At 42.7% G+C, this 22,846-nt stretch overlaps 1 protein-coding gene across 7 annotated transcripts in view; it reads right to left on the bottom strand.

Annotated features, from left to right (window-relative positions):
• Nucleotides 1-4,441: 4,441 nt before the first annotated feature.
• Nucleotides 4,442-22,846, bottom strand: part of E2F8 (E2F transcription factor 8) — a 39,934-nt gene continuing 21,529 nt past the window's right edge. For 5 of the 7 annotated variants that reach the window (XM_061610658.1, XM_061610656.1, XM_061610661.1 and 2 more), the window contains exons 11-14: nucleotides 11,583-11,801; nucleotides 8,609-8,741; nucleotides 7,416-7,786; nucleotides 4,442-5,092 (exon numbers count right to left, since the gene is read on the bottom strand). In XM_061610658.1, coding sequence (XP_061466642.1) covers nucleotides 4,910-5,092; nucleotides 7,416-7,786; nucleotides 8,609-8,741; nucleotides 11,583-11,801 — 906 coding nt within the window. In that variant the 3' untranslated portion in view covers nucleotides 4,442-4,909. The remainder of the gene's footprint in view (nucleotides 5,093-7,415; nucleotides 7,787-8,608; nucleotides 8,742-11,582; nucleotides 11,802-22,846) is intronic. The other 2 variants (XM_061610660.1, XM_061610662.1) reach the window with 2 other exon arrangements.

The following is a 22,846-nucleotide window of genomic DNA, read 5'->3' as shown; positions in this document are numbered from 1 at the left end:
CCCTGTCCCTCTCCCGACACAGGTCATCATACAGGGCAACCAAGGCTGTTTCGGTGCCAAAACCGGGCCTGAAACCGGATTGAAACGGATCTGGATAATCGGTTTCATCCAAGAGCGCCTGGAGTTGGCTGGCAACCACCCGCTCCAAAACCTTGCCCAAAAAAGGGACATTCGCCACCGGTCTATAGTTGTTTAAATTATCTGGGTCCAAGGAGGGTTTCTTTAAAAGAGGTCTCACTACTGCCTCCTTGAGGCTACCAGGGACCACTCCCTCCCTCAAGGAGACATTAACCACCTCCTTGGCCCAACCGGTGGTTCCAGCCCTGCCAGCTTTCACTAGCCAAGATGGGCAAGGATCCAGAACAGACGTGGTCGCCTGAACCATTCCAAGCACCTTGTCCACTTCCTCGAGCTGCACCAACTGAAACTCATCCAATAAAGAAAGACAAGGCCGTGCTCCGGACACTTCAATGGATTCATCTGTCACAACATCAGAGTCAAGGTCCCTGCAGATACATGCAATCTTATCTTGAAAGTGTCCAGCAATTTCATTACAGCGGGTCTCAGATGTTTCCATAGTATCGTGGGGGCCAGAGTGTAAGAGCCCTCGCACGACTTTAAAAAGCTCCGCTGGGCGGCTTAAAGATGATCTAATAGAGGCAGCAAAATAGAGCTTCTTTGCTGTCCTTACCGCTTTTGTATACAACTTATTGGTGGCACTTACCAAGGCATGATTGTATCCACTGGGAGTTTTCCTCCATCTGCACTCCAGCCTCCTCCTCTCATGTTTCATCGCTCTCAGCTCCGGGGTATACCACGGAGCTGTATGAGCTCTACAGCGAAGGGGGCGCGCGGGAGCGATCGTGTCAATAGCCCGGGTCATTTCTGTATTCCACAGTGCGACCAGGGCCTCGACAGGAGCACCAGTCCTATCAGCCGGAAAATCTCCCAGAGCCCTCTGAAAACCTACGGGATCCATCCGGCTCCGGGAGCGGATCAACTTAATAGATCCTCCACCTTTGCAGAGGGAAAGAGCCACTGTAAGTCTAAATCTCAGCAAGCGGTGATCTGTCCATGACAATGGGGTAGATGAAAAACACCCCACCATCAGATCACCATCTCCATGTCCAGTGGCGAAGATCAAATCGAGAGTATGTCCCGACACATGTGTTGGGCCAGTAGAAAATTGAGACAGCCCCATTGTTGTCATGGAGGCAATGAAGTCCTGAGCTGCGCCAGATAAGACAGCCTCGGCATGGACGTTGAAATCCCCCAGTACCAAAAGTCTAGGGGACCTCAAAAGGACCTCCGAGACTATCTCTGTCAGCTCAGCTAAGGAAGCTGTTGGGCAGCAAGGTGGACGGTACACCAACAGTATTCCTAGTCTGTCTCCCTGGCCCAACACAAGATGGAGACATTCCAAACCAGTCGCCGTCTGGACAGGGTGCTTGGTGAGAGGAAAAGAACTCCTATAGACCACAGCGACCCCCCCTCCCCGGCCCTCAGATCTACCACAGTGCTGAACCAAATACCCGGGTGGGCAAAGCTGGGAAAGAGCAACTCCTCCCTGATCAGCCACCCAGGTCTCGGTTATACTGGGATGTGAAATAGTCACACCAATGGGCTGCGTAGAAAAATTATAGCAAAAAGTAGATTGTGTCAAAGTGATTTCATGCATGACATCTATATAAAGATAAATCTCAGTAGCTAGGTGAGGAGCAGGTTTCATTCTTTCGCACCTGTGTAACGGATTCCATTTGCTTTTATTAAATACAGTGTCTTGTTTGCTGTATACCGAGAGAGCTTCGGCTATGGGGCGGTATATAAATGTAATAAATAAATAATACATAAATAATACATAAACACATAAACAATTCAATTTATAAATTAGGGCAGCATTCAACAGAAGGAAAAAAAGAGCATAAAAGCAGCCTAACTGTGAAGCTAGTAAAAATGGAGTCGTTCTGGCTTGAACCCAAACCGACAGGTGGCAGCAAGACTCTGCTTGCTGTATGCTTTTCAATCCAAACAAGGAAGGATCTAGTCAGATTCTTGTTTAAGGGAACACAATCCTAACTTCAACACCCCAACACCCCGCTTTGCAGAGCAGTGGAACCATGGGTGCATCTGTAGCCCTGCTGCTCACAGCAGCCGCGGCAGAAAGTGGGAGGCAGGACAGTTGAGCCCCATCACTGTGCCAGCTTCAGGCAGCAATCAGTGGATCTGGGATTGGCTTAGCCCTGCCCCTCCCTATCCTGGAGCACCCCATTTGGGGCTTTCCTCTGGCCCATACCAGTGGTGATACCACCAGTGGGTCTCTCTCCCTCATGTTCAGTGGGCAAAAGGCAACGTCAGCGCCAACAGTGATATGTGTGTCATTCAATCAGCAAATCAAATTTTATTATACGGTCAAAGACCCGTTAAGCATGTACAGTTAAAAGAAATTAAAACAAGTAAACATATAAAATAAAAGTAACAAGGTATGGGGAAGAGTTATGTCTGTCAGGACACGGGGTTAGTGGTATTTTCACAGCGTAAGGATTGAGCCATGTGGAGAAATTTGGCAACCCCGAGCGATATGAATTTATCAGTGCCACTTAAAAGAAACTGCAATTTATCCAGGATTGTAGCAGATTGTGACAGGTTTGTGATCAGAGGATTTAGAAACTTGGCACGAGCAATAGAATAAAAAGGGCAAGTAAACAGGATGTGGAAGAGGGATTCAATTTCGTTAAGACGGCAGGGACAGAGACGGTTGGCATGCGGGATACCCCTAAAGCGACCTTCAAGGAGGGCTGATGTTAAACAATTAAGCCTGGCCCTGGTGAAGACCAATCTATAACATGGAAGATCAAGGAATTTGAGATACGGGGTGGGAAAGGGGGAAAAAAACCGCAGACCAGAGTATAGAGGGGAACAGGTTGTGGCAGCCTTAGCTGTATCCCGCTGCAGATCTATGTCCTTTAATCGCCTAATAATGGACACTTTAATTGAGCTTGGATCAAATGAGGTTAAGGATACCAATGAAAGGCCGAGGGAAGAAAATTTATGTTGCACCGCTTTGGCCCAGGAGCTATTGAAGCAGTCGAACTGCATGTCAGTAAGGTATCCCAACGCAGGGTTAGGGGAGGCCATCTTGGCCCAGAAGCATAGTGTTCGGGACCAGGACAGGCATTCTAGAGAAGACATCCCAGCCTCGAGTCTTAAAACTGCATTAGAAACGCAGCGGGGGACACCAAGAATGGAGCGGAGAAAATTGGAAAGAATGGCCTCGATTTTGGAACACAAGTTCGCAATCCATATTGGGCTTCCATGGAGGAGTTGGGGGACGATCTTAGCGGCGAAGACTCTGGTAGCAGCAGGAATAAATTTTCCACCTTTGGAGAGGAAGTAGCGAAGTAACGCTTTGGCCATGATCCTGGCGGAGGCAACAGAGGAACGGATGTGGGAAGACCCGGATAGTGAGGAGTGAAATGTGATCCCTAGGTATTTGTACTCCCTAACCTGGGAGATCCTCTGACCATTAATTCTCCAGACTGGGGTGGTGAGACGCGAGGAAAAAATCAAGATCTTTTTTGAAAAGTTAATGGTCAGAAGATTTAAATCACAGTAGTCCATATAGGTACAAAGAAGCCTTCTAAGGCCTATTCTAGATAAGGACAAAAGAGCCGTATCATCGGCATAGAGTAGTAAGGGACAAGCGTGGTCTGCTATTTTAGGGGGATGAAAGTTAACGGAATGGCAGTATGAACTAAGGTCGTTTAAATAGAGGTTGAAAAGGGTAGGGGCCAATATGCATCCCTGTCTCACCCCCCTGGTGACTGGGATGGGGTTGGTAATGGAGCCATCAGTTTTGCACCGGACACGAAAGGTGGAAGGCTGGTGTAGTTGGAAAATAAGGAATAGGAGTCTTTTATCGATGGTTGTTTGGAGAAGCTTTGCCCAGAGCCTATCTCTAGGAATTGAGTCAAAGGCCGATTTAAGGTCAATAAAGGCCACGTAGAGACCGTTCCCTAAGGGGCAAGATGGTTTAACAGGGTGCAGTGGTCAAGAGTAGATCTGGATTTTCTGAAACCAGCCTGTCATTCAATCAGCAGCAGTGAGCGAGAGGGTGGCTCAACCAGGAGAAATGGACAGAAGGACACTTCTGCCTAATCCACAACCCCAGCCCAGTTTAAGGGAGTTGGATTGTTCTGTAATAGGATCCATCCTCCCTTCACAATTCCTGTTTTAGAGACAGTGTTCTCATCTCATGCAAATGCATTGTATAGGATTTTATTCTTACTTGTTCATTTTCTGATACAAATATGGCACGTTCCTGTACATGTTGTGGCTGCTGCTGCTGCTGCTGATTTTATTTCAATGCCAAGAAATAACCACAAATGTAAACGTTAGAAAAAGTGACTCAGAATTTATTTGAAGAAATGGATCAATTCCCTTAAATAAACTTTAAAATTTACATACACATGATTACGTTTTTTAACTTTACAACAGTATTAATTAAAACACTGAATTAAAATGTTATTTAAATTAAAGTAACTAGAGCCCTTATAGTTTTTAAAAATACAATATATTACATGCTTGGTACATGCAATGTGCTGGTACATATATAGTACATTTCTATACAAATAATGACCAAGAGCTTTCTTATTCCACACAATTATGAAATAAGACTTTTAATGGAATTGTTCTAAATTGCTTTTTAAGTGGTATTTTTGCAATGATGAATGTACTTACTTTTTTTAAAAAAAGAGCTAAAGTCAATCAAGTAGAAGAACTGTAAAATGGTTTTCCAGCATAAAGCCATCCCTATGATCAAATATTATTTCCAGAGTACACATTTGTAATATCAGAAGAAAGAGCTGCAATCATAACTGTTTTGAGGAAAAGTCCAATTATATATTATTACTCAAAATTTATCTTCTGTGGACACATCATGTTCTCTTTGCGGAATTACTAATGTTTCTTGAGAAATTCTATCTGATTCACAAGAGGATGAACAAAAGTCAGAAACTACCGCTGCTTCACATGGTGTTTGGAAGGTATTTTCCCCGTCTTTCTCAGAAATGCTGGATACCACAGGAACAATGGTCTGAATGGAAGGGAAAACCAAGTTATTTACAAGTGTTCAGACTGAAATATTTTAAATCAACAGCCAGAAGGATGTACATATGACTAAAGTCGAGTACTATTTTGGAATAATGTTCAGGGCTTCTAACACTGTAGCTATGCAGAAAAAACATGAACAATGGAGAAGGAAATGAGAAGCAGCTGAAAAGGACATTGATGATAAGACTCGGCATGATTTATTAATGCAATTGGTCTACTGGTAAATATTTGTGTCACTGAAGATACTGTTCAACTGATGAAAAGTAGGCCCTTGCCCTCAAAAGCTCATGTCACAACCGATGCATTTGTCTTTAAGCTAATAAAGGAAACCCAGCTAACTCAGCAGGCTCTCTGCACTTTCTAATATACAACAATTTTTATTGCTGCCCTGGGCTCCTTCTGGGAGGAACAGCAGGATATAAATTATTATTATTATTGGTTAAGAAAGAAAATGCTTTCAGATGGTTTGAAATGAGAGAAGAGCTGCTTTCTGGTATTGAGAGGGCTGCTAATATAACACCAGATTTCTTAATGTTATATAAGGATTTTTTGAACTCCTTCATACAATTGTAATGCTAACTTTCACCAAACAGTGTTGTATGAAGATGCACATATTATACTGAATTATTTTATTGCTATTTAAAACCCACTTTCTCTATAATTGTATCCAGAATTTTATATTTTTCTGAGGTTTGCTGGAGCTGCTGTTAATCTTATCAACTTATAAGATGCCTCCACAGTCCAAATTTTATACTGCCTCTTAACACAGACATAAAGGCCTGGAGGTAGTGGTGGATGTGGCCTGCCTAAGCATCCACCCCAGAACAATAAGCAAATTGTCATAAAACAGCAATGTATGTACTGCCTTCAAGTAGAATTCCGACTTACGGCAACCCTATGACTAGGGTTTTCATGAGGGTGAGAGGCAGTGACTGGCCCAAGGTCACCCAGTGAGCTTCATGGCTATGTGGGGATTCGAACCCTGGTCTCCCAGGTTGTAGTCCAACACCTTAACCACTACACCACACTGCATGAGAAGTCTTCAATATATACTAAAGGACCGTCTTTCCCCATATGAACCTGCTTGGACCCCAAGATGGTCATGTGAGGCCCTTCTCTGTGTATCAATATTAAAGGGAGGTCTGGAGGATGATGGTGTGAGAACAGGTCTTTTCTGTAGTAGCTCCCCATCTATGGAATGTTCTCTCCAGGGAGGCCTGACAAGTGCCAACTTTGTCATCCTTCTGGCAAAGAGCATTTTGTTGTTGTGTTGTTGATTTCAGCAGCACCAATTATCAGATATTTTTATTCCAACATGTTTTTATTATGTTTACGTATTTTTATTACTGTATTTTATTCCTGTTGTAAATTGTTTGGGGATGGTTTCTTGTGGGAAGCAACACATACATTCAATAAACCTAACCTAATCTGCAAGTTTCTTGCTGTTTCTCCTGCCCTAGTATTTCTGTTCATTGATAATGCTTTTATCAGACAAGTTCTATTGAAATGTTTGTAAGTCACTTTGAAGTTTTTTGGTTTGTTTTTTTACAAAAGTGATTAATAAATATAACAAATTATAACAAATACTGAGGTGAAACACAAGATCAACAACTCTATATGACTGATTGCTAGACTGTACAGACTTGAACACTCACCAAAGGTAAACCCCCTTCATGTGTAATATTAACATCTCAAGGAGAAGATTCTACCCAACACATGTAAGTGTTGTTATGTACAGGTAAGATTTTACCTGCGAGAGCACTTGAACATTTGATCCCTTATTTGCAGTCTGAAATGGTAGAGTCCACTAACCAAATCATGTAAGCAGGGGTGTAGTCGTCCAGGGTCTTGGGGTGTGTGTCTTAGACATCTTACTTTTTTGGTCCCTAAGCCTTCCAGTATCCTATGGGTCAATCAGCATGAAAGGGGAGTATGTTAGGCAATGAGAAGAATCTTGTAACATGCTTCCTTGTCCTTTCCTGCTGACTGGAGCCAATCAAAGTGACAGGAGGTGAGTCAGCCACTGAGAAGACTCTTCAGTAGCTAACACTCTTCCCTTTTATGCTGATTGGTTCCTAGGGCCGCATGTCGTTGTGGGAGAAGGCATTCTCAACCCAGCAGCAAAAAGGGGGGGAGGGGCATGGCTGTGACTACCATGAAGGAACTCTGCACTTCTGAAGTTGCCACTACACTACTGAATGTAAGGTGCCTGGTTGTTTAATGGGCTACTGTATGCTCTGGCAAGTATATGTATTAACACCTATCAGTCTTATTTTAAACAGATTGTTATTTAAAAGCTCTCTTACCTGCTGTAAAGAAGCCGCTGGAACTGATTTTCTATGTACCTCATGACCATACACTGCTTTCCCTTGTTTCAAGCCTACACTTTTTGAGGCTGAATTAACAAGTTCTGGCCCTTGACAAACTGGGACATTTCCAGGTACTTGATCTGCAGACAGTTGTAGACTGGCTTGTATCAGTCCCAAGTGCTGTAGTGTAAAGTTCTGAACTGAAGAGCTTGGGGCTTGGATAGAGTCAGCATGGCCTGACGCTATAGTAGTACCATTCACCACAGGTACAGTAGTGACAGAAGATGGTGGTAGCATTAAGTTCAGAGGTGCTATATGAAAAGCAGGGAAATTAACGGTGGTAAATTCAGATGTCAGTGGAATACCACCTTTGATAGAAAGGAGAAAGAACAAACTATCTCAAAGGACAATACAGAAGTTTGCCTGTAGCAGGCTTTAGAAGAATGTAATTAAGCATTGGTGTAGAATATTAATGCATAAAATATAAGAAATTCTGGAAAGGTCCTCCAACTAAAAAAAGACTCATCCAGTACAGTGAAATAAATATATTCAGTAATGGAATTTTTAAAAACCTCAAAAACATTGAAACAGAAGTGCTTGAAGGAAATGAGAATAACAGTAACTATAGTAGACAACAACATTTATTTAATGAATTGCTAAAAGCTAATACTTTTCTTAGGCATTTATTTGTAATTTTGTAAGCCCTCTGTAAATGAGTTATGAACTGTTCACAATACATATTAATATATTTTTTAAAAAAGAAATAAAAAGAAGATCAAGACGCAGTTATCTAAAGAAGGAAATGGATACTGACAGTTTTTTTTAATCCAAAGATTTACTCAGATTTTGGATCTACAAAGAGGAGTATTTTGGAATTCAAAATAATTTTTTGAGATATCCCAAGAGAGCCCCAAAGTTTAATGCTAAAAATAAGGAAGAGATTAAGGTTACAGGCAGCTCTGCCAACACTGGGGAGAAAATGAGTAAAACCATCTCCCTCAAATCACTGATACTGGAGCCATGTGGGACAAGCCACCATTGCAAGAGCCAAAGGAGGATACAAGGCCTCAGGCATATGATGGATGTAGTTAGATTTCTTACCTAAAGCCCTACATTGTTCTTAGCTGACAAGAGACATCAGATATAAATAGGTCTGGAATATTCTAGAGGTGTGATCAATGAATACTCACCAGCAATATGAGAACTGTAGGACTTCTGTTCTGCTGCACACATCTCAGCTTTATCCTTGTTATAAAGAGTGGTCTCATTACTAAGCTTGGTACAGTGTGGAAGAGGTATAAGATAACCTGAAGGGAACCAAGTCTTAAAAAACAAAGGGAAATATTTATATTCACACCAATAACAACCACACATTTCATAGTTTTAGCCCAGCCATCACAGAGTTTACCTCTTCCCAAACAAAAATGGGCCAAATGAGATGTGACATGGCAGATCAATGATTGGATCTCTTGATGTTTTATTGAACAACTAAAGAAGCCACCAGGACTGGGGGGAAATGCTGTGCCACTAGGGGACTCAACCAGGCCATTTCCACGATGGACAATCACCATTCTCCGCAAAGCAACCAGTGATCTCCAGGTTGCCAGGAACTATTACCCACGTGGGGAGGATAGGGGAGGTTCCTACAGTGCAGTAGTCTTCAACCTTGGGTCCGCAGATGATGATGTTATACTACAATTCCCATCATTCCTGACCATTTGCTAAATTGGTGGGTAAGATGGGAGTTGTAATCCAACAACATCTGGGGACCCAAGGGTGAACAATACTGCTATATTGTACTTGTCTCCCCCAGCCCTGGGATGGGTAATGGCAGTTTTTTGGCGGAGGGGAGATTACCACCAACAACTGCCCTGATTCAATTTTTGGACCTTCAGGAGCTGCTTTCGGAAAAATAAAAAGGCATTGGGAAAACCTGTCATGGATTTCCCATGTCACATTTAGTTTTGCCCAAAGCATGCTACCTTTTTTTTTGTCATACAAAACTTTGTACAGTGTCATTTCCACATTTCAATAAAGAATAGTCTTTCATTAAATTAACTCCCACACAGAGAGCAAGGACAATTGGGAATCTAGAATCAAATGAGAAAGCCATAAAGGATTAAATAGTTAGGGAAAGCTTTGGTGTTCACTGAGATCACTGTTGCATAAAATAAATGCTGAATTATTGTTGATGATATGAACCACCCATACTCAGTTCCCACCACACTTCCATATTTTCCTTCATCCTCTTTTTCCACAAGCACCCTAAAGAAGACTCCATGAACACAAGACAAAAGGCAGACCCAAATTGTCACAAACATTAAACAGGTTTAGGGTTGGTAGAGATAAACATAATATTCTGCTTTGAAGAAAAATGCAAATATGTGTTTGTGTTCACAAGCATACAGAATGTATGATTATTATTTATTTAATCTATATATCCTGTTCTTTCTCCTTAAGGAGCCCAGGGCAGCAAGCATATCAACAAAACACTTTAACAACAAAGAGAAAAGCATTGTAAAAACAGTTTAAAACATTCTAAAACACAATTACAGTTAAAAACATTATTTCATCCAGTGATCTCTGGATTGCCAGGAACAGTCCTCAAATGCCTGGGTAATGTGGGTTTTCAAATTCCTCCTAAGAGCTAACAGTGATGGAGAAAGACACACTTTACCAGGGAGGGCATTTCACAAACAGGAAGTCTCCATCGAAAAGGTCCTGTCATGGGTCAACCCCAATCGGGCAGCCCCTGGTGGCAACACCACCACCAAGGCCTCACCTGCTTACTGTAGGATTTGAGACTGTTGAAACTGGGGGAGGCTGTTATAAATACTTAGGTCCCAAGCCATGTAGGGCTTTATATGCTAGTACTAACACCTTGAATTGAGCCTGGTAGCAGCCAATACAACACTTTCAAGATCAATGACACATTGTCCCATCAGGATCTCCACTTACCAGCCTAGCAGCCTCCAAACTGTCTTCAAGGGTAGCATCACAGTAGTCCGAACAAAACGTCACGAGAGCATGGACCACTGAGGCCAGACTATCCTGCCCCAGCAAATGCCATAGTTGGTGAATCAGCCTCAGGTGGTCATAAAAACTCATAGCCACAGAAGCCACTTGTGACTCTAGTGACAAGCTTGAATCTAAGAGTACTTCCAGATTACAAACCTGTTTCTTCAGGGGGAGTACAACTCCTCCCAGAACAGGTTGTACACTTAATTCCCAGATACAGGAACCACCTACCCACAGCATTTCAGTCTTATCAGGATTCACCCTGTTTATTGGCCCCCATCTAAACCAGACTGGAATGAATATAAGTAAACTGCTTGCTCCATCCCTCTCAGTCACCTTGCCCAGAAATGGAATATTAGAGACTGGACAGTAGTTTTCTAAAAGCTCTGGATCCAGGGAGGACTTCTTCAAGTGGGGCTGCACCAGCACCTTTTTCAAGGCAGTGGTCATAACTCTCTCCTGCAGTGAGGCATTGACAACTCCCTGGACCCATCCAGTCAATCCCCTCCTACTAGATTTTACCAGCTATAATGGGCAGGGATCAAGACGGCACATAGTTGGTCTCATCATCACAAGCATCCTGTCTACATTTTCAGGCTGCAACAACTGAAAATGATTCCACAAGCTGTATTTCGATGGTGCTCCAGGAACCTCCAACAAGCTTGTACCAATTGTGGCAACTGAGCAATTGATGTTTCATCCTGATCTTTCAAAAGAATATTTAGGGGAAAAATATAAAGAGAATTCTTTTTAATCCTAGAGTCTTATATCTAGTGGATAATTTTAGCATGGACAACTTTCTGCTATATTATCAATTTTGCTAGACTGTATGACATGCCCATTATTGTATTCTGCAACTCTGCCCCAAGATTACACATTACTTGCAGGGGGAAGGGTTATTGAAATGCAATATAGTAAACTCCAGCACCAGTCTTTTTTTAAAAAAAAAAGAGGGAGGGAAGGCATGTGTTCATGGACTGCAATTGCTTTTCCAATACTACATTAGTCCTGAATACCATCTTCCTAATTTTGGCAAGCTGGAGCATAAGTATAAATGTTTATAATGACTGCTTTATTTTTAAGACAATCACCACTCCTTTCAGAAGAGCAAAAATATCAAGTGAATGCTCTTGATGTGAAATATACCTTGGGCGTAGGGACTGCAAATGTTGCAGGCATCTCCTGTGCTGTGGTGATGCTGTCGTATTCCAAAACATCCCCCTGCTTCTGTTGCTTAGATTGACATTCCAAGGTTTGATCTGCTTTTTCATGTTTAATTTGTTTCACTGCTGATGATGTGAAGACTTCCAGGTCTAGATGTAAAGCTATGGAAGACTTAGATTTTTGGTTCACAGTAGATTCTCCCTGAAAGATAAATGTAAAAGAACCAAAGGTGAATTTAGATAAGCTGTATGTATACTCTGGATATTTAAACAGAAAGCACATTTTTGAATAAGTAACATTTCAGGAGTCTTCTCCTTTATACACCTGCTTTCCATTTGTAGGGAGACTCTGATGCATCAAATTCAAACATGTTGCTCCCCCCCACCCCCGCAACATATAGTCCTGTGGTCTTCTTAAATATTGAAGCATCTTCTTAATTCTCTCCTCTGCCTGGTTTTGTAGAATAATTATCTGTCTTCCAAAACACAGGTCAAGCCACCAACCTTAAAAACTTTAATGCAAACTGACCTTTTGCTGACTATACACACAGATGAATCCAACGTAAGTGGCTTACTTTATCAAAGCAGAGTTAGAATGTCACCAGACACGTTAATAAGTGCTTGAATTATCCTACAAGATATGATTCTGCTTTTACCATGGAAAAGTCTTCATTGTCATTGAAGTCAAATGCATTTTAGCATAACAAAAGGCTAGGCACTTTTATTGTGTTAACTTTCACATTTACAGTTTAGTTTTCCCAGCTTTTACTTTCTGCTAGCAAATTGCTACCAGGATGACAGATAGTGCTATAAGAAACATCCAAAGGACCTACAGGGTTGAGGCCCTATCCCCACATGATGCAACGGGGATGAGTGCTGGCTGATTCTCATCACCATGTAATTATATTGCCAAATATATCCATTTCCCCAAATATGTCAATGGTTCTAATTCATTCTATGAGAGAATATACAGCATGCCAAATCACAGAACTGACTTTTATGCTAAAACTAACAGACATCTTTCCAAGCTTGAAATGCCCAATTAATGAGAAAGAGTTAATGTAAGATCAGATCAATAGCCAATTCAGTCCATCATCTTGTTCTCAGCAGCCAACTAGAAGTGTATGGGAAGTCAAGCAGAGTTTGCTGTATTTCATTTTTATAGCTTTTCAACTTTAAAAAAAATCAGAAATATTCAGAAGTCTGTGAAATTTCATGGATAGGTATTAATGTGAAGTATTTGCCTGTCCCCAAATAACTCCCATGCCTCAATTTTGCCCTCTCTTCTACTCAGTGATCTTACTCTCCTATTTCCCCAGCATTCTGCACTTCAGGTGTCTCCCCCAACATAATTGCTATTTTTTTTTCTCCGCCCAAACCTATCTCCCAATCTGGAGCTAGGTAGGTCAGCTACCTTTCCCTCCCCATGATGCACTCCTAGAAAGGCAGCTCAAAACAGGACAGAGAGATATCCAGTTCCTAGAATTCTGTATCTATATAAAACCAGTGTCTTTGAAACTAAACAATTGGCTGTCATCACTCAAAAAAACAGAAATACTGAGCAGAAACATTAATTCTGAGCTTCTTGGGGAAAGACCTGAAAACAAATATGCCTATCACGGATTTAACTGGGGCTATTCACTCTACTCATATAGGTCTCCTGGCTTCCTTAGTCCTAACCAGATGCAAGGTATTCTCCATCTTAGCAAAACAGGTGAGATGTGCAATGCCTCCCCAAAAGGTGTCAGCCTTGTGTATTCCTTCCTAACTGCACCTCATTTCATTTTTCTTAAATCCCTTTGACATTTATTTGTTACATGATCTCCTAAATCTCTGTCTGTAACTATTTATCCCCATCCACTTCTTACTTACAAGTTGATTATTTTTTAGCTAACCGCCAGAGGTTCCGTTATTGCCAGCAGCATACATCTCATCTCCTCATCATAGTTCACACTGTTTGGGGTATATTTCTGCCAGAACCTAAGGCAAAGTGGGGAGCGCAACCCACTGCAAACAGATCCTCTCCACCCCCAAAATGAATATAAAAATGCTGGCTACTATCATCAAGCACCAAGAACACTAAGATGTTAATACAGAAGAATCCCAAGCACAGTCAGAAAAACCAGCGAGACAGAGGGGTAGGACGGATAAGTTAAGAAGTTTAAATTGCCTGAGAACAACATGGCATACACATGCAACAAGTGCAAGCTCGTGGCACTGTTGGAAGAAAAAGTGAGAGGCCTGGAACAGCGGGTGGCCACACTGAAGACTATAAGAGAAGATGAAGAGTTCTTAGACAGACCACTGGAACAACAGCAGCAAAGAGAAGTGGAGGTGGAGGAGCAACAGCATGTGCCAGCAGAAGACGAGACTGCTTTGGAGAGTAACAATGAAGTGGAGGAAACTCTGTGGGAAAGGGTGACAGTTAGGAGCAGAAGAGCTAGAAGACACCCTTCACCAGTGGAACTATGGAACCGCTTTCAACCACTCGAGGATGAGACTGGACCACAGCCTGTGGTGGAAGAATTACAGGAGACTCCATGTGACAACGAGCAAGAGGCTGAAGCTCAATCAAGCAGGGCCAATGAAACCTCACCCCACAACAGGAAGAAGAGAAGAGTACTAGTAGTGGGAGACTCCCTACTGCATGGGATCGAAACCCAAGTATGCTGAGAAGATCCGTGGACTCTCTAGGTATGCTGTCTACCAGGAGGACGGATTAGAGATGTAACAGAAGGGTTGCCATCACTCATCAATCCCACCGACAGGTATCCCTTTCTCCTCATCCATGTGGGAACAAATGATACTGCCAATCAGAGCTATGAAAAAATCACATCAGACTTTGAAGCTCTGGGAAGGAAACTCAAGGACTTTGGGGCCCAGATAGTTTTTTCATCCATCCTTCCAGTACTTAGAAGAGGAGTAGAAAGGGAAAGAAAAATACTCCATGTGAGTGAATGGCTATGAAGGTGGTGCCAATGTGATTTGGATTCTGGGACAATGGGCTATGCTTCTGGGAAGATGAACTGCTGGCAAGTGATGGGTTGCATCTCACAAGGACTGGGAAGAATGTGTTTGGCCACAGCATGGAGAAGTTCATCAGGAGGGCTTTAAACTGAATCCTAAGGGGGAGGGAGACGTAAACTTGATGGTAACAACTGATGAAGGCTTGTGCACAGTAATGGGAATAGAGAGATCGGCTCTAATAGGGCCCAGTAACAGAAAAATGTAGTAAGGAAGCCAAGCCATAAATCACATGGTCTTCGATGTCTGTATACTAATGTGCAGAGCATGGGAAACAAGCAGGAGGAACTTGAACTCTTAATACAGGAGGGTAATTAAGACTTGATAGGTATAACTGAAACTTGGTGGGATGACTCCCATGACTGGAATACAGCAATTGAAGGATATAACTTGTTCAAAAAGAACAGAAGGAATAAAAAGGGAGGTGGAGTCGCGCTATATGTTAAAAAATATATATCCCTACACAGGAATACAGGAAGATGAGCTTGGTAGCTCCACCGAGAGTATCTAGATTAAAATTAATGGGGCAAGTAATAAAAGGAATGTGGTGCTTGGAGTCTACTACCAACCACCCAATCAAGGAGAAGACAAGAATATAACTTCTGAAAAGCAAATTGCCAATGTTTCAAGGAGGCATGATGTAGTAGTAATAGGGGATTTCAATTATCCTGATATCTGTTGGGAGACAAATTCTGCCAAACACAGCCCCTCCAAGAAATTTCTGACTTGTGTTGGAGATAACTTTCTCCTACAGAAAGTGGAGGAAGCAACCAGAGGATCAGCTATCCTGGACTTGATTCTAACCAATAGAGATGATTTGGTGGATGAAGTGGCAGTTACAGGAACTCTGGGGGAAAGTGAACACACCATACTTGAATTCTTGATTTTAACAGAAGCAAAAGCTGAGAGTAGCCATACGCACACCCTGGACGTCAGGAAAGCTGATTTTAATAAACGCAAAACATTTGTAAGTACGGTTCCATGGCAAGTGACCCTAATGGGAAAAGGAGTCCAAGATGGGTGGCAGTTTCTAAAAAACGAAATTCTAAACGCACAATGGCAAGCAATTCCAACAAGGAAAAAAGGGGGGAAATAGCAGAAGAAGCCAATATGGCTTCACAAAAAGCTTAGAGATGACCTGAAAACAAAAAAAGACGCATACAGGAAGTGGAAAGAAGGCCAGGCCATAAAAGAAGAGTACAGGCAGGTATCACGGAATTGCAGGGATGGCATCAGGAAGGCTAAAGCTGAGAATGAGCTGAGGTTAGTGAGAAATGCTAAAAGCATCAAAAAAGCTTTCTTCAGGTACGTCCATAGTAAAAGACAGAGAAATGGTGGCACAGCTACTCAATGAGGATGGCAAAATGACAACAGATGACAAAGAAAAGGCAGAAGTGCTCAATTCCTACTTTGGCTCAGTCTTCTCCCAAAAAAGGGCCTATGACCCTCCCAGGAAACATGAAGTAGAAGGGGCAGGATTGGAGCTTGAGATCGATAGACAAACGGTCAAGGAATACCTAATCACTTTGAACGAGTTCAAATCAGCAGGGCCCGATAAACTGCATCCTAGAGTATTGAAGGAACTGGCTGAAGAACTCTCAGAACTGCTGTCTATTATCTTTGTGAAATCATGGAGGACTGGTGAAGTGTCAGATTACTGGAGGAGAGCTAATGTTGTCCCTATCTTCAAAAAGGGCAAAAAGGAGGAACCGGGGAACTACAGACCAGTCAGTCTAACATCAATCCCTGGAAAAACTTTGGAGCAGATTATGAAACAGTCAATCTGTAAGCACCTTGAAAACAATGCAGTGATTACTAGAAGCCAACATGGATTTATGAAGAACAAATCCTGCCAAACTAATCTTATCTTGTTTTTTGATCGGGTAACCACCCTTGTAATCTGTGGAAATAATATATCTCAACTTCAGCAAAGCTTTTGACAAAGTGCCGCATGATATTCTGATTAGCAAGCTAGCTAACTGTGGGCTGGATGGAACAACTATCGGGTGGATCCACAGTTGGCTTCAGAATCGTACTCAAAGAGTGCTTATCAATGGTTCCTTCTCAAACTGGGCGGAACTAACGAGTGGGGTACCGCAGGGCTCGGTCCTGGGCCCAGTGCTCTTCAACATTTTTATTAATGACTTGGATGAGGAGGTACAGAGCATGCTTATCAAATTTGCAGATGATACAAAATTGGGGGGGCATAGCTAATACTGTGGAAGACAGAAACAAAATTCAAAGGGACCTTTATAGGCTGAAGCATTGGGCTGAAAACAACAAATAGAAAGAAATTCAACAGGGATAAATGCAAAGTTCTACACCTAGGAAAAAGAAACCAAATGCACAGTTATAAGATGGGAGATACTTGACTCAGCGATACGACATGTGAGAAGGATCTTGGAATTGTCGTTGGTCACAAGCTGAATATGAGCCAACAGTGTGATGTGGCTGCAAAAAAGGCAAATGCTATTTTAGGCTGCATTAACAGAAGTATAGTTTCCAAATCACATGAAGTATTAGTTCCCCTCTATTCAGCACAGCCTCATCTTGAATACTGTGTCCAGTTCTGGTCTCTGCACTTCAAGAAGGATGCAGACAAACTGGAACAGGTTCAGAGGAGGGCAACAAAGATGATCAGGGGACTGGAAACAAAGCCCGAGGAGGAGAGACTGAAAGAACTGGGCATGTTTAGCCTGGAGAAGAGAAGACTGAGAGGAGATATGCTAGCACTCTTCAAGTACATGAAAGGTTGTCACACAGAGGAGATCCAGGATCTCTTCTCGATTGTTCCAGAGTGCAAGACATGGAATAAGGGGCTCAAGTTGCAGGAAGCCAGATTTCGACTGGACATCAGGAAAAACTTCCTAACTGTCAGAGCCATACAACAATGGAACCAATTATCTAGAGAGGCAGTGGACTCTCCAACACTGGAGGCATTCAAGAGGCAGCTGGACAGCTATCTGTCAGGCATGCTTTGATTTGGATTCCTGCATTGAGCAGGGGGTTGGACTTGATAGCCTTATAGACCCCTTCCAACTCTACTATTCTATGAAATAGCAGAAAAGGCAAGATTAACTTGGTCCAAGAGGCTCAAACAAGAGAGGGGAAAGGAATCATGTAACGACAATAGCTGATGAACCCGAGCAAAGCCCAAAAGGGGGAAGTGAGTACAAGGATACTTTAGTTTCTCGTTTTGTCATCACAGCATGCACAGTAAATATTTGATGGGTTCTAAGATACCATTTGATATTTTTGAGAACGTTTAACCAGGGATAGAAAAATAGGCAGTCACCCAAGTCCAGTAGTTTGTTCTAGGTGTAGATGCCCCAATTTACAAAGGACCTCCTTCATTCAGTTGAGGAATGGAATGTGATTTATGTATTCCTTTCTGCTTACTGATGTTCCATCTAATGGCTGAAGATCATTGCACACACACCACTGGGTCAGATGAATAGCTTAATAAACACAGCAACTATTTCCCAGTATATGAGGCACAACTGCTTAGTGTTTAGCAAGCCAATACCCAAAATGGACTGATTTTGTGATAACTAAAAATTGAGGATTGGTTAGGCAGAAAATACAGGCTTACCCCAAAACTTAGAGCACTCTGAAAAATGCATTCTACAGTTCTGTGGCATCTAGTGCAGAATTTCCTAAGCCCCTAATAGCCAACTAAAGCCATACTTTACTCCTATATCTGCAGAGGTTTGCCTTAAAGGATGATGGAATATCAAGTACCTCCCCCCGCCACCCTGGTAGAACCTACCCCATGTTAGTGAGCGTGCCTGCAGTTTTGGATGTCTCTGCTCATCAGAAGTAGGCATGCCCAGAGCAGTGACTCATCCCAAAACACAGTAGACAACTTCTTCCAAGGATGAATATCTCTGCTGTGTTTCTGTACGAGGAGCAAGTGAATCCTCTAATATCACAAAAGGAAAATTACCTGCTCCTAATGAAGGCTGATTATAGTTAAAAGGGAGCCAGAGCAGACACAGCTGGCAGCCTTCTCCATTAGATGGGCTTAGATTGAGGAAATTAATTCAGCACCTTTAGTGTTAGTAGCAGCTTCTTTAGTTGTTTAAAATCTTTTCAACTTTTTTTTTAACCAGTTGGGGCTGCCATTTTCCTTTCCACTATGCCAGAGAACAGACAGTTGGTCACACCTAAAATGTGGTTTTCCCAGGTATCATGCAATCGGATGGTTATAGCGCCACCTAGTGTCTGAAGGCAGAAATGCACAGGAGTCAAGACTTGAGCTGCTCCTTCTGGTCCTCACTCCATTCCAGATGATACCAGCACAGAATATCTTCTCAACCATCACACACAGGCCAAAAACCACAAGGAGGAGACAGCAAGGAAGGAATGGCAAAAAAATATCCAAAACAACAACAGAAAACATATACATCTTCACTCATAAAAATGTTAGGAACGGCAATAGAATTGCAAATGTGAAAACATAAAGGCAGCCTCCATACACGGAGGGCCCTGATGGCATGATTTCTAGGAAAACCACTTTTTAGGTGAGACCAATGGTCCATTTACCCCAGTAGCATGCCATCAGGTGGGATGTACCAAAGCAGTCCCAGAAAGGACAGTCCACTCAGGCTGCCTAGACATGAGATACTAATTGTTGTAAAATGTGCCTTCTAAAAGAGGCATCTGCAGAAGCATAGCAATCTGTCTTGTAGTACTGAAATAAACAAGCTGGGGTAGACCAAACAGTGACCTTACAAATGTCCACAAGTGGAGCACTAGTAGTCAGGGCAGCCATGGTGGCTGCCAACCTTGTGGTGTGAACCATGGTGTTACAAGGCCTTGGCAACTTCAGGGACTCATATACCAGAGAAATGCAAGCTTGCAGCCAGCAGGACAAAGTTGAACTTGAAACTTTTCCCCCAAACAGGAGACAAATGGAGACTCAGTCCAGTGAGTGACTTGGGCACGAGTGAGGTAAATCTTGAGAGCCCTGCATACATCTAATGAACACCAAACCTTCTCCAGAGGATGAAATGGATTGGGACAAAACACTAGCAGAACCAAGGATGCCCACCCAGTGACGGTTGTGCTGGCAGACAAAATAGAAGAGATGGCTAAAACCTGCTGATGCAGAGTGTTAGGCTTCAGCCCCATCTTGAAACCTGTATAAAGTCAAGGACCTGTTGCACAGTGGCCCTGGAAGGGCGAACCCCCTGAAAAGAACCCCCTGAGAACACCACTTGGAAAATGACTATGAACTTTGGTAGATCCGGATTGTGGAAGGCCTCCAGGACAGGATGGTAGCAATGACCACCCTGGAAAAAACCCAACAATCTGACTGTCACCACTCAAACACCAGGCTGTCCGGCTCAACCACTTGGACTCTGGACACCAGAAGGGTCCCAAGGACAGATCCATCCTCATTGGCAATCTGTCTGGAACAAAGACAGACAGGCTCAGGCGATCCAAAAACCATGGCTGGCGTAGCCAGTACGGGACAGCAGAAATCAGTTGAGAACATTCCTGGCATAGTTTCTGAAGAGTCTGTCCCACCAGGAGTAAAGAAGGCAAAGCATAGACCAGACCGCTTGGCCAAGGAGCCAGAAGAGCATTGACTACATCAGCATTAGTCTTGTGATAACTCGTGAAGCGAGGAAGGCTGAGCGTTCTGAATTGAGGCAAACAGATCTGCAGTCAGTAGACAAAACCTATGTTGCAACTAGCAGAAGACCTCAGAATGAAGTCTCCATTCCCATGGTATCACTTGTTGCCTGCTGAGCCAGACCACTTCAATGTTCATCTTGCCACTAAGGTGCTCCGCCCTGAAGGAGTGTAGGTGATACTTGGCCCAGGTGAAGAGTCGTCTCTGCGTGAAGACACATCGACCAAGTACCCCCTGATGAGGAAGAATCAATGAGAGAGCAGACAGATGTCTGTGCCATGTGCTAAGTTTGAGACCCAACCAAAGCCACCCTGAGAAACCATGGTTACTCCAAGCAGCTTAACTTTCTTTCGAGAACACCATGCAACAAAACTGTGTCAAGCAGACTTGTAGAAGCGTTTCGTGGAAGACCAACGGGATGCTAAGGTGGTGCCAATCACACTATGATAGTGTCAATCATGTCCTGTGAGAGACCAGCCTTCTTCAGAAATCATCATTCATTTGCCAGACTGTCAACCTCAGCCAGACCAGGTCATTTGCCCATGAGACATTCAGCCAAGCCAGACTAGGATGCAGAAAGGGGCCTTGGGACAGCATGATTAGATGTACTGGAAGATGCCATGGTGGAGTAAAACCAAAGTTACTTATTTCCAACAAACATGGCCAACTTGGTGAGAATGGGCTGATACCACTATAGGGTGTTCTAATTTTTTTTTCACCCCCTGTGACAGCAGAGGCACCAGCAGAAAGGTGAACAGAAGACCTGTCAGCTAGGTTGAATGCTGGGCCAAGATCCATAATGGTGTCTACCCAGGGAATGTTAGGCTACAGTAACTGTATAAGATCCAAACCTTTGCAATGAAAGAACTTACACCCCTAACAAGCAACATGGAGCGTGACAAATACTACATGCCTTGCTAAGAACCCACTAGCACTGCATGGTATCATCATCAGGAAACATTCATATTCCTGTTTAAAGAGGGAATCAGTTGCAATATTAGATAGCTAGAGGCTAGAGTGCACTGCCTACATATGGAGATTTGGATTAAAAATAAGAGTTTGCAGAAAAACTCCAAACATTGAACTTGATGAACCCTTAAATGAAGGGAATGTCCCAGTGACAATTGCCTTCAGAAACCAAACAGAATTCCTTGTGGAGCTTCTGGCAGAAGGAGAAAGGCATTATACTTCCGTGGAATCCATAAAGCCTAGGGAGTTCCCTTGCTTGATAGCCTTTACTATTGTCTTAATCTACCATGTAGTTACACAGTAGACATAGCCAAAGGAGGATTAGACAAATACATGCAGGAAAAGGCTACTAGTGGTTACCAGCCATGATACATATACCTACTCCATAGATGAGGGCAGTATGCTTCCAGATACCAGTTACTGGAAAATGCAGGAGATGAATGTGCTATTGCACTCAGATCCTGCTTGTAGGCTTCCCATGGGCATATGGCTGGTCACCATGAGAACAGGATGCTGGAATAGATAGCCACTGGCCTGATCCAGCAGACTCTGTTTATGTCCCTATATGCTGATGCACAGACTTAAACAATGAGGAAAAGGAAATGAATGCCCAGGGACATTTACTGGGCAAGTACCTTCACAATACCCAGAATGCTGAAATAAAGATAACTGCTCAAATAAAAATCTGATAAAATGTTCTGGCTAAATAGCTGCACAACAGCCAGAACGTTGGGACGAGGATATCTGCTGAGCATCCTGTGATCAGAGGAAAAGATAATAACTAATGGTCACCAGAGAATGAGGTCAACCAAACCCCCTGAATGTTTTGAAGTAACCAGAGAAGGAAGCTGCTCCAGCTAGGTGAAATTTCACACATCTCCAGGCAATCACAGAAAAGTGCGGTGAAATGAACACCTGCAGAGCATCAATGAACTTAAGCTTAAATGAACAGAAAGGAGTAACAGAAGGCCTAGAAGCCTGCCTTTTGAAAAAAGGCATCTACATTTCTTCTGATTCTATTGACAACATCCTTCAAACCATCCAGAAGGACTACCTGTCCAAAAAAAAAAAAAAGGAGTAAAGTCAAATTAGCTTTTTTTAAAAAAACTACTGAACTGCTTATAGGCAGGTAGGAGAGCAGAATGTCATCTCGGGATGTATCTTCCAATGTGCGTAAACTTTAGTCCAGTAACACAAACTGAACAGAGAAGTAAGCCCTACCAGAGGTTAATTTGTTTTACCTATTTTAATATGGAATTTAAAACTGTTGTAAGCTGCCCAGGGACCTGCTAGTGAAGGGTGAGAATTAACTGAACCACCACCACCTTCCAGGAGTTCATTCAGGTAATAAATTAAAACCCTGGTAGGAAGAGCAGCAACTATGCCATTGAAATAGGTAAGACTGAAGCCTTATGTAACTTGAAAAGACATACTCCTCTTAATTTATGTTATCTTATTCATTTAAGTTTACCCACCAGGGTAACAATAAGGTGATCCTCTAGGGGACCCTTCAAATGCCTCAAGAATTTATAAGATAAACCCAATTATTTACTCATTCAGTTATAAAGGACTGCAGCTGTTCAGAAGAGCAAACTGGAGCTCTGAGCTGCTGT

The sequence above is a fragment of the Rhineura floridana genome, chromosome 2 (assembly GCF_030035675.1).
Source record: "Rhineura floridana isolate rRhiFlo1 chromosome 2, rRhiFlo1.hap2, whole genome shotgun sequence".
Taxonomy (NCBI): domain Eukaryota; kingdom Metazoa; phylum Chordata; class Lepidosauria; order Squamata; family Rhineuridae; genus Rhineura; species Rhineura floridana.
This window is presented reverse-complemented; position numbering and strand designations above follow the sequence as displayed.